At 38.2% G+C, this 12,328-nt stretch overlaps 1 protein-coding gene across 1 annotated transcript in view; it reads right to left on the bottom strand.

Annotated features, from left to right (window-relative positions):
- Nucleotides 1-12,328, bottom strand: part of LOC127419590 (low-density lipoprotein receptor-related protein 1-like) — a 220,280-nt gene that overhangs the window by 83,840 nt on the left and 124,112 nt on the right. Inside the window, exons 21-27 of the mRNA XM_051661097.1 lie at nucleotides 11,732-11,914; nucleotides 11,185-11,382; nucleotides 9,451-9,696; nucleotides 7,131-7,328; nucleotides 3,169-3,373; nucleotides 2,905-3,069; nucleotides 1,023-1,267 (exon numbers count right to left, since the gene is read on the bottom strand). Coding sequence (XP_051517057.1) covers nucleotides 1,023-1,267; nucleotides 2,905-3,069; nucleotides 3,169-3,373; nucleotides 7,131-7,328; nucleotides 9,451-9,696; nucleotides 11,185-11,382; nucleotides 11,732-11,914 — 1,440 coding nt within the window. The remainder of the gene's footprint in view (nucleotides 1-1,022; nucleotides 1,268-2,904; nucleotides 3,070-3,168; nucleotides 3,374-7,130; nucleotides 7,329-9,450; nucleotides 9,697-11,184; nucleotides 11,383-11,731; nucleotides 11,915-12,328) is intronic.

The raw sequence follows: 12,328 nt of genomic DNA, 5'->3' as shown, positions 1-12,328 counted from the left end.
CTGAAGACATTTGTATTTCTCGCATAGTTTTTTATAAACATGCTCCTCATTTACAATGTGGTGAAATGCCACATCATATGCTGTGCCCCAGTGTCACGTTATTACAAGAATGTTTTGAATTACATGAAAATAAAGAGATGTCTTGGCACTTTGCATTCTCAACACATGTTATAAGAACAACCCACCACGCACTGATAGCGAACCAAACTCAGAACACTCCTGAGATGGATGGTGTTTGTTTGGGCTGTTCACTGTTTGCGAGAAATGGTGCTTAGACCATTTTAAACCAGACTTTAAGTACATTTATAAAGTAAAATTGCAGCCTTGTCTATACTGCAGCCATATCGCTATGCGCGTTAGCGAGTTGATTGACAGTCTGTATCTAAAAGGTGACTTCGGCGGGACTTCCTTTCTACATCCGTTGACAGTTGGGCGCACAGAGCTGCTTGGTTGAGCGTTCCAATTTCTCCCATTCATTTTAACAGAAGTGGCCCATCTCTGCTAAACGGTCTCTGATAATAACTATTTCAAATTCAAAATAATTTTAGACCTTATATAACTGTCAACAACCTAAGGAAAAATCAAGCATGTTCAAGGAACATATTCAAAATTCAAGCATATTTCAAACCTTGAAAACCTAACATTTTCACAACTTTCAAGACTCTGTACGAACCCTGTTAGATGCAGCAAAGCTGAATAAAAAGGCACTGAAAAGGGCAACCAGAATGAGGCATGCAAAAAAAAAAAACAAAAAAAAAACTACTTAGCTAAAGGTATTTCTGTGCTTTTTAACATTTGCACACTGATCACTAAAAGCAACAAAACATTGACAGCTTCAGATTTTTTCTGCCTAAATCACTGTTATTTTAACAGTTCTTTTTATTCAGAGAACATACACAAGGTTTGATTGTTATTTTTTTTTTTTTATAAAAGAATGACATTACATTGGATGTTATCATATAATTTTCTTAGTTCTATGTTCTGTGATTTGATTAGATAAATTATTGCACACTGGTTCTCACCCTGAGGTTGTCTAGATGGATGGAACACTTGAAGATCAAATGGTTGAGTGTTTGTTCTTTGCACCACTGTCACATGGTGTCCCGTCCATTTGTTGGCCTTAGCCAGAGTGTTGGTACGCCAGTCCGTCCAGTAGACGTCTCCTCCATACATGGTGACGGCGAAGGGGTGTGACAAGTATTCGTGACCCCGGAGCACCTCGATCAGGCCGGACCCATCATAAGCAGCAGAGTAGATGGCATCAGATCTAAACATACATTTGTATTGTTAAAAGTTCAAGGAGACCAACATTATAATATGTAGGGTACAAGGTTAAGGGCACCCCAGGGTAAAAGGCACTTTTGATTTTATTTTCTCCCAAAAACCTAAACAGCAACAAAAACTACCACAGTACTTTTCTTAACAACTGTTTGTCACTATACACTGCAAATTAGTCATGATCCATGAGAGCATTGCATGCAATGTCTAAAGTTGGATTTTGAGGTAATTTGATCTAATATTGAAATGTTTTTAAAATGTTGCAAATTAATGTTACTAATGAGAATCCCTGAAATTATCTAATTTATTTTTAGATAAAATACTTATTTGTCATTTTCATTTTTAAGGTGATTAAATAAAAAGTAAAAAAAAAAAAAAAAATTCTTTAAGGTGTGCCTTTAGCCCCTTGTACCCTACTTGATTAAATGTCTTTTCACACGGAGAACAAAAATATTTGCTTATGACTTAACACATTAAGTGATTAATTATATAAAAAAATAACTGCTAAAAAATGAATGCAATTTATCATGTCCCTGGAACGTAATAAGGAATATTCATACCATCAAGCAATTCAAGCTTGAATTTTCACCTGTTTTCTGCAGGGGGCAGTAAGTGAAACTCCAGCTACAGGCTTCGCACTTCAGGCTTGCTTGACACTAGCAACAGCACAAGATGAAAACATGTGCACAGCTGGATGGAGTGCAATTCTGAATGCAGGGTTACTGAGATACGTTTTTCTAAGTTTCAAACTACGTTTAACTTGACGCGACGCAACCAAAGTGAGAAATTCCAAAAGCATCCATCCGACGCATGTGTACAGTAATTTGACATGCCCTTATAACAAATCTATCTCAGACAGATTGACAACAAATTCAGCTGCAAAATGGATTGCTGTGGACAGTAGGCCAGTGATAGGATTATGTTCAATAATATAGAAATAAACAATATATTGCCTTCTAAAACCACTTTTTGTATTGTCTTATCAATGCTTCACTCGTCGATTTAATTTATAATATATATAATATATATTTTTTATAATTATTTAATCATTATATATTAAATTACTGTTATTTGAGGGCCTTTCTCAGTAAATATTTATGTGAATAATTTGATTTAATTAATCAGCATATCACGTAATTTATTAAAAAAAAAAAAACTCCATTTGTTTTATATTATTAACCACATTGCTATGGACCCATTCACAACATGGCCAAAAATCTGCCTGATGACAGAATGTTTTTCACCCTGATACATACTTCGTTTTTTTATCTTCCTTCACCTGGCAACAACAACTCACTTACCAATAAGTTTAAACACATCACAAGCTATTTTGCCAAACGACTTTAAAGATTTTTGTTGTGCCGAACCATAAAGACACTGCTGCTATTGTGAAATTTGTTTGCAAACTTTAAAGTAGTGTTTGGCTTCTTTCTGGTCCTGGTTTATAGCAGAAAGCACACCTGCTGAAAGTTGCACTGTGCCACCTGCTGTATAGTTTGTGATTGTTTTTGTTCAGTCGGGCATATATTTAATTCACCCTCAGTGTGAATAGCTTTCTCTTTTTGTGATTCATTTCTCTTTTTCATTTTCTTTCTCGCTTTTAGTGTGAATAGTGTGCGTGTATACCTGGCATCAATCCATAGAATGCGACGCTCTAAGTAGTCCACAGTGAGACCGTTAGGCCAGCCGCCATTCCCCGTCTCTCGGTGGATGGTCCGACGACCCTCCCCACTCATAGAGGCAGCCTCTATCCTGGGCGAGCTGGCATCCCAGTCTGTCCAGAACAGAATACTGGGAAAAAGAGACATGTTCATAACTTTTAACATCCTAATCCTGACCTTTGCGGATCACTGTAAAATAAGAGCACAGCCAAAGTTAAAAGTTTTTTACCCATCTCTTGGGTCAAGCGCAATGGCGCGTGGATGCTCCACCTCTCCGGCCAGCAGTGTCGTACGCATGGTTCCATCCAGCTTGGCCACCTCAATCTGATCCAGGTTACTCTCCACCCAGTAGATGTTTCCTGCGATCCAGTCTACAGCCAGTCCCTCTGGAGTGGCCAAACCATATTGAATCACCACCTCAAAACTGGTCAGAGCTGAAACAGGGACACATGGAGAATTTTTTGGACTAGAAATAAAGAACCAAGAGTTATGATCAGAGAGGAGAGTCGTACAACATATATGAGCTCAGATCACATTGAAAATTGGGCATTCGAAATTTAATTTAACCTTTGCTATATGCAACGCATAATTTAGATTAATTTAAACCAACTGATCTCAGTTCAGGAGACTCTGTGCTGTCAGTAAAGGGTTAAAATTTCGGCGTACGGAGCCATGTGACAAAACAACATGGCACCGGTCACAGCGGAGTTTGTCTTTGGGAGAAAGTCCAACAAAACTACATCTGGTAAGAAGCCTAATTAAGTTACGTTTTTACATTGATTAGAGTCTCTAGTTTAACCCGATATGCCATTTTAAAAATTTGAGCGATTTATCACGAAATGCCATGCTGCTAAACACAACGTGCACTAATGTGTACTTTAGCGCATTTTTCCCCCAAGAAATCCTTTATTTACTGTGCATTATCACATTGAGAATCAATGGGTTCATCCAAAAGCTGAAAATGTCAGAATTAATTATGCTAATTTCTGATGTAATGTCTGTAATGTCTCAAAAACACGAATAATTTATAATAATTATTAATAAATTTTAATTTAGTTTTTACTTTCTATTGCTTGGTATTATTTAAAATTTCACAACTTAGTCCCACTGTCCACATAAGTTGCCATCAATTTTTAGGAAAACTATTTGCTCTAGAATTTTTTTTTATTGTGTGCATGTTTATAAGGTGCTACTAGTTACAAATCAGAAAGGGAAATGGAAAATGCACACAGCAGTCAAGCTCGGGTCTCAGGAGGATAAAACTGGAAATGAATTAAACATTTTAGGATTTAAAAAATGTAAAACAAAGAAATGTTATGACATAAAATGAATAAGAAATATTTAAGATTCCGCACTATATCTAGGTCACAAATTTGTGAAATTGACCGTGTTTACTCCTTTGTGCAAAATGTCAGATTTCTCTGCTTCCATTAAAGCACACAATATGCTCTTTGGGATATTCTCAAATCATGCTTGGATTACATGGATCATCAGGTTCTGCATAATACACGTGGAGTCCATGCCAGCTCGAGTGCATGCTGTCGTTTAACCAAAATCCAAAAATTATTGTATAAAATTTGAAAAATGCATAGTAGAAGCATATTGTGGTGTCAGACTTTTGGACCCCACTGTATATCCGCTAATAAATCATTTGACTGTTTCCAGCCTGAAAGCCGTATAAATCAATGCTGCCCTAAATATCCACCACTCTGAGTTACAGCCATGTTGAAGAGAATAGACCATTCCCAATCTTAGCAACCCTTTCTCTGATCTCAGAGAGACTCAGTGAGTGTGGAAGAGTAGGCTTCTACACAGCAGTAATTAAAGGGCCAGATCTTTGTTGGGCTGAAGACAGAGTAGCCTTTCCAATGGGGGTTGAGAAACAACACTTTGTTACTTTGTTTCAGTGCTGGCAGCCTTGCTGGTCATATTTTTACTCCGTCAAAGAGGCAGCAGCAGGGATCTGAAACTTGGACACTGAATCATTTCTCTAGAGAGAGCGGTTCAGAGAGGGAGGGAGGGAGGGAGGTATGAAGTGTATGTGTGTGTTTAGAAGCAACATGGTGCTTCTAACCCTTTACTTTTTACTTTGCCTGTAGTCACGCAAACTAGAAGTGAGACAAATGGGTAGAGACAGAGGCTTCCAAATTCCTGTTTGAAGATCACACACACACTTACTCATTCACTCAAAAACACACATTGTGTATAGAGTACAGCCATGCTGTGGTTTTACCGACCGAACATGCTTGTAATGATTTCGGTTTAGTTTGGTATGCTGAACAGGACAATGTGGTAAAACGCAGCAAGACATCAAAGTCAACTCAGAACTCTGTCTTTAAAACAAGAAAATGCTATTGAAGTCCTCTTTTTCCCAAAGCCATTATTAACCTAATAAAGTTACTCAACCAAACAATATATATATATATATAATTCAGTTCATTAAAAAAGGCATTTACTTTAAAGGAATATTCTGGGTTAAATATAACAACCTCTTTCGATAGCATCTGTGGTCTGCTGTTGATTACCACAGAAAATCATTTGGAATTGTCCCTCAGTGTTAAAGATTATTTACAGTAAAGTTACAGTGAAAGTCTATGGGGGCAACTGTACATGTGTATAAACATGTTAAATATTCAATTATCACAATATTTTGCATGTTGAAGTCACACTGAAAGCCACAATACTTAAAATTATACTTGTTAGCATTAGAAAGTGTGATAAGTTCATCCACTAAACATACACTATATTGCCAAAAGTATTCGCTCATCTGCCTTTAGACGCATATGAACTTAAGTGACATCTCATTCTTAATCCATAGGGTTTAATATGACGTCGGCCCACCCCTTGCAGCTATAACAGCTTCAACTCTTCTGGGAAGGCTTTCCACAAGGTTTAGGAGTGTGTTTATGGGAATTTTTGACCATTCTTCCAGTAGCGCATTTGTGAGGTCAGACACTGATGTTGGACGAGAAGGCCTGGTTCGCAGTCTTCGCTCTAATTCATCCCAAAGGTGCTCTATCGGGTTGAGGTCAGGACTCTGTGCAGGCCAGTCAAGTTCTTCCACACCAAACTCGCTCATCCATGTCTTTATGGACCTTGCTTTGTGCACTGGTGCGCAGTCATGTTGGAACAGGAAGGGGCCATCCCCAAACTGTTCCCACAAAGTTGGGAGCATGGAATTGTCCAAAATCTGCTTGGTATGCTGAAGTATTCAGAGTTCCTTTCACTGGAACTAAGGGGCCAAGCCCAGTTCCTGAAAAACAACCCCACACCATAATCCCCCCTCCACCAAACTTCACAGTTGGCACAATGCAGTCAGACAAGTACCGTTCTCCTGGCAACCGCCAAACCCAGACTCGTCCATCAGATTGCCAGATGGAGAAGCGTGATTCGTCACTCCAGAGAACGCGTCTCCACTGCTCTAGAGTCCAGTGGCGGCGTGCTTTACACCACTGCATCCGACGCTTTGCATTGCACTTGGTGATGTATGGCTTGGATGCAGCTGCTCGGCCATGGAAACCCATTCCATGAAGCTCTCTACACACTGTTCTTGAGCTAATCTGAAGGCCACATGAACTTTGGAGGTCTGTAGCAATTGACTCTGCAGAAAGTTGGCGACCTCTGCATCCGCTGACCCCGCTCTGTCACTTTACGTGGCCTACCACTACGTGGCTGAGTTGCTGTCATTCCCAATCGCTTCCACTTTGTTATAATACCACTGACAGTTGACTGTGGAATATTTAGTAGCGAGGAAATTTCACGACTGGACTTGTTGCACAGGTGGCATCCTATCACAGTGCCATGCTGGAATTCACTGAGCTCCTGAGAGCGGCCCATTCTTTCACAAATGTTTGTAGAAGCAGTCTGCATGCCTAGGTGCTTCATTTTATACACCTGTGGCCATGGAAGTGATTGGAACACCTGAATTCAATTATTTGGATGGGTGAGCGAATACTTTTGGCAATATAGTGTATTGTGAGTAGTTTAACAATAACACAAGCTTCACACTTGTGTTTTTAACCTTCCGGTGCAATCACCCACTTCATAGACTTCTGTTCCAAGAGCATTATTTGTCTATAGACTAAGTTGTATTTAACCCAGAATATTTCTTTAAATGACTAATTTTTACAATACTAACCCTATCACTAGCAACAGTCACCCCTGTAAGACATGTCCAAGACATTTACTCACCTCCATTTTCAGAGAGCTTCCCACGATAGATCTTGTCTTCGACCACATCAGTCCAGTAGAGGGAGCTCTGGTTGAGGTGGAAATCCAGGGCAATGGTGTTACGCAGGCCGGGCACCAGCACACTGAATTCCCCCTTGTACAAATCAATCCGACGGATCTCATGCCGATTAGAGAAGATAATGAAGGGCTTGAATGGATCTAAACAGCATGAACATGGAACATTAGGTAACCACACAACAGTGCAACTCCATTACCAAAGACCAGTCATACACGTGTGCGATTTTTTAGGTACTTTTTGTTTGTACAAAGTGTTTTAAAGTTGTGAAGTGGATAACTAACTGTGATCCAACATTTACAGTTTTCTAATACTACTAAAGCCTTTGAAGTAACCCAGTTTTGTAAGCAAGTATACTCTTTTAATATAGATGCAACTACATTCTGCTAGTTTACTGTGCTCTTTCAAATTCAAAAGATTAACCTCAACATACCAGTACTGGGGTTGCTGGCACAGTGGTTAAAAGTTGATGAAAAAAGTTTGTAGGTTTAAATCCAAAAAGGGGTGATCCATGAACCATCATTTTGTTCAAGCCCCTGGGGAATTGTACTTAAAATACGTGTACTAAGGTTGGATATCGGCGACTTCCTCACAATACAATACACATTGCAATATAACAATATGACAAAATGTAACTATTCAATAATTGGAAATAAATGTGCATATAAATATATAACAAATATGCAATTAATGCAATATCATGAGAAGCAAATTCACAATATACTGATATACAGTATAATTGTAACAACACAGACCTAAAGTTTACTTTAAGTTGCTTTGGATAAAAGCGTTTTCTAAATAACTGCTTACTTAATAATGCCAAATAACCCTTTAAGCTCGGATGGGCCCGATAATAATTATCAAAATGTTAATAACTACAGTTTTGACCAACACAAAATAGGTACCTTTTAAAGCGTAGAAGCTGTACTTGTGTACTTGTGCATGTAGGCATTATGACCAAAACTGAAGTGGCTTTGAAATTTGATGAAATTTGATTTTTTATTTTGCACTGTACATATTATTGTAATCGGTAAAAACATCAAAATGATCAAATAGCCATGTGTCAAATGTTGTTGGAAAGCTCTCAAAGAGCTAAATACAACCAGCCTATTTGTTTTACTCACAGACAAAAATATAGCAAGTAACAGCTAAGTATATGTCTTTGACATACGTTTCATGCGAACAGGTATTGCTCATATGCCACATTTTTTGCTTATAACTTTACGAACAATAAACAGAATATAAAATATCACATACCATTACTTAGAGGAGGTGATTATCTTTAAAACGACCCAAAACACAAAGTAACTGGATGCATAGATCATTAGATAACCCACACGAAGCACAATGTGCATACAGCATCTGGTTATCAGGCATCTTGCTATTTGGCTAGCTTTCTTGGATCAGATAATGTCATCGGAAATGCTGTAGCATCATAGAATGCTAAACCAATCCGATTGGGTTCAGATTGCTCCAACCAGTTGTGTTAATTCTCCATCTTTGGGCAGAGAGTCATGTGATCAATCACTCTGATTACATATGGCCACCAGGAGATTGTGCCAAGAACATGACACAGATTTAATGATGACTCAAATGGCACAGAATGAAACCAATTCTATGAAATCTTATTACAAAAGTCATGTATGCATGCTATGCAAAACTTTAGTCATTGTTGTGTTTGCATGTGTAATTAGTTCTTATGTACAATTATTATGTTTTATTTGTTTGGAGACATTGGACACTAGGATTAATAATTTTTGTAATGCTATAACTTTTGATTGCTTTGTTGTATCAACATAAAATTTTACTCAGTTACATGTGACATGTTTGGGAACCAAACAAAAGCAGTTTTTTGGAGACTTATTTACACCCTGACATACATAATATCAAATCAGAAAAATAAGAAAAAAAGAAAAAAATTTTGTTCAAGTTTTTGTGCATTTTCAGAACTTTCTGAGGATTTTTAAAATTTCTTTAAAATTATACCAAACACTTGACCCTCCTTGTTTTTTGGTCGAGTTATAAGCCTTTAATTTTGGGTATGCCACTGAAACAAGAAATCTTTAAAAACACCCTCAGAGCTTAAAGGGTTAAGTTCATACTGCCACCCTGTTCTTGTGTAAATCTCACCCCAAAGACATAACACTTTCTTTCAGTCATTTCAAGAGGCCAAAAAAAAAAAACCAAAAAAACTTAAATATCATAACTGTATACAGTATGCTTTATCCTTCTCTTCTCCACCTTATCTCTCTCCCTGTTGCTCACCAGTGCTCTTGCAGCTCTCACTGTCTGGTCCCAGTGCCCAGCCCTCGTAGCAAGCACACTTAACAGTGGCCTTCTCCTGCACACAGCGCTGACTGCACTTGAGATGCTTGGCGCAGGAGCTCTGAATTTGGCAGGTCTTGTTGTCTGTGCCCAGCTCCATGCCAGCTGGGCAGGAACACAGGATGCCCTCACCGGGAGCAATGGTACAGTTATGGCTGCAGCCTCCATTATCTACAGAGCAAAGGTCTAGGAGGGGTGGAGGTGAGAAAGAGGGGGAGAGAAGGGGGTGTCAGCAGAAAAGAATGGAAAAAGGGTGTCTGAGAGTGACTCGCTGTAATTTGTCAGAGAATAAACAATGAGTTGAAGAGTATTATTCCATTTTAATTCATGCCTGACATTTCTCTGTCATATGTTAAAGGAATAGTTCACCCAAAAATGAACATTCTCTCATTATTCACTTACCCTGATGCCATCCCAGATATGTATGACTGTCTTTCTTCAGCAGAACTCAAATGAAGATTTTTAGAAGACTCTGTCAGGTCCTTATAATGGATGTACAGGTGTGCCAGCACTTTGACGGTCCAAAAGTCATAATTAGGCAGCATAAAAGTAATCCACACAACTCCAGTCAATCAATGAATGTCTTCTGAAGCAAATCGATATGTTTGTGTAAAAATAAATAAATAGATAATTAAAATGTTATTAACTTTTAAAACGTGCTTCCTGCCAGTAGCTGACACATTGTGTAGCTATTGCGTGACGTAAACGCGTCGACGAGTTCACGCGAGAATTCAGAAGCGGCGCTTATTTACAACAGAAGAACAAATGACACGCTAGAGTTCGGCCATTTCAAACTATATCAGAGCCCTGGATGGAAGCGCCGATATAAAGTAAAAAAATGTTCAATTAATCGACATGTTTCTTACATAAACCTATTGATTCACTTCAGAAGACATTCATTGATCGACTGGAGTCGTGTGGATTACTGTTATGCTGTCCAAATATGACTTTTGGACCATCAAAATGCTGGCACCCATGTCCTTGCATTATGAGGAACTGACAGAGCTCTATCTTCTTCTAAAAATCTTCAATTGTGTTCTGCTGAAGTAAGACAGTCATACACATCTGGGATGGCATCAGGGTAAGTGAATAATAAGAGAATTTTCATTTTTGGGTGAACTATTCCTTTAATGGAACACACAAGTATAGTTGGAGTGTTTTGCACTAACTTTGAAAGAATTAAGGGAATAGTGCACCCAAAAATGAAAATTCAATCATTATATACTTGTTCCAAATCCATGTAATTTTTTCTGTGGAACAAAACAAAGAAATACAACAACATTTAAGTAATTATTCACAGATAATCTAAAATAATTCTGAATTTATTTAAAATCTTGAATTTAAGTAATGTTTTACTAAAAATCTTGAAATTTACTCTGTTCCTCACACAAAGCTAACATATGACTTCAGAAGACTTGGAATTTAACACATAAGTTGCACTAACTAGTTTTATGCTACTTATTAATAATAATAATAATAAATAATAAAAAAAATAAATAAAAAAAAATAAAGAAAAAGGCTTAACATTTTAAAATCTCCTTTTGTGCTCCATGGAAAACATAACAGAATTCAGGTTTGGAACAACATGAGGGTGAGTAAATAATTGCGGAATGTTCATTTTTAAGTGAACTATTCCTTTAATCACATGTATTTGTGTTTGTACGTGCGCCTTACTGCAGAGCTTCTCGTCTGAGCCATCAGGGCAATCGTCCTTGCCGTCACAAAGTTTCTCAGTGGATAGACAGATGGAGTCATTGCTGGCACAAACGTGGTGTGAGAGCTTGCACACAAGAGCCTCACAGTTATCTTCATCAGAGTTATCTTCACAATCGCTGTCCCCATCACACACCCAGGCCTTACTGATACACCGTGCTGAAAACAAAAAATCATGCCAAAATTCAAGCGTGTCCAAACTTTTGGATGTATGCGTGTGCAAAACAAAAATAAGACCATGTAAGGACTCAACTGTGAGATCTTGATGGGCATGTTATGACATCAGTTAATATGTTGAGACATTTTGATTCCTGCATCCTGAAGGGGCTTCAATTTATGCATGACATCATATGAAAAGACACCCCAGCGAAGTTGATTTATTCTACTGTCAAAATCACTTACAGTATCATTAAGAGTTTATTAAAAAGTGCTGTCCTGATTTAACACCTCGACCATCTCAGTTACAGCTGCTGAAATGTTGTGAAAATATTAAAGACTGTGTACTAACCAGAGTCCCTGCAGGCGAACTTAACAGCAGGGTCGCACATATGCGTAACTCCTTCGCAGTTCTTCTCGTCGCTAAGGTCCATGCAGTCCGTGTCTCCGTCGCATCGCCACCTCATGGGAATGCACAAGCTGTCCATTCGGCACTGGAACTCGTCCGTATGGCAACCGCCGGGAGGCCTTGTAGCTTTAGAGAAAGACAGAGGGAGAATGTGCAATTATTACGCAGTTGTGAACATTGTTGGTCAAGTTACAAAAAAAATGTTACACTATAAAACAAGAGTTTATTTGTTAAAATTAGTAAATTCAATGGGTATCATGAACCAACAATTAACAATATTTTTTTAGAGCATTTATTTATCTTGGTTAATATTAATTTTTAATGTTAGTTTATTCATTGTTAGTTCATGTTACCTAATGTAGTAAACTAATATTAACAAATAAAGCACAGAACTGGTAAGCAGAAGGTTGCCGGTACGATCCCCACAGCCACCACCATTGTGTTCTTGAGGAAGGCACTTAATTCCAGGTTTCTCCGAGGGGACTGTCCCTGTAATAAGTGCACTGTAAGTCGCTTTGGATAAAAGCGTCTGCCAAATGC

This window comes from Myxocyprinus asiaticus, chromosome 29 (assembly GCF_019703515.2).
Source record: "Myxocyprinus asiaticus isolate MX2 ecotype Aquarium Trade chromosome 29, UBuf_Myxa_2, whole genome shotgun sequence".
NCBI lineage: Eukaryota > Metazoa > Chordata > Actinopteri > Cypriniformes > Catostomidae > Myxocyprinus > Myxocyprinus asiaticus.
This window is presented reverse-complemented; position numbering and strand designations above follow the sequence as displayed.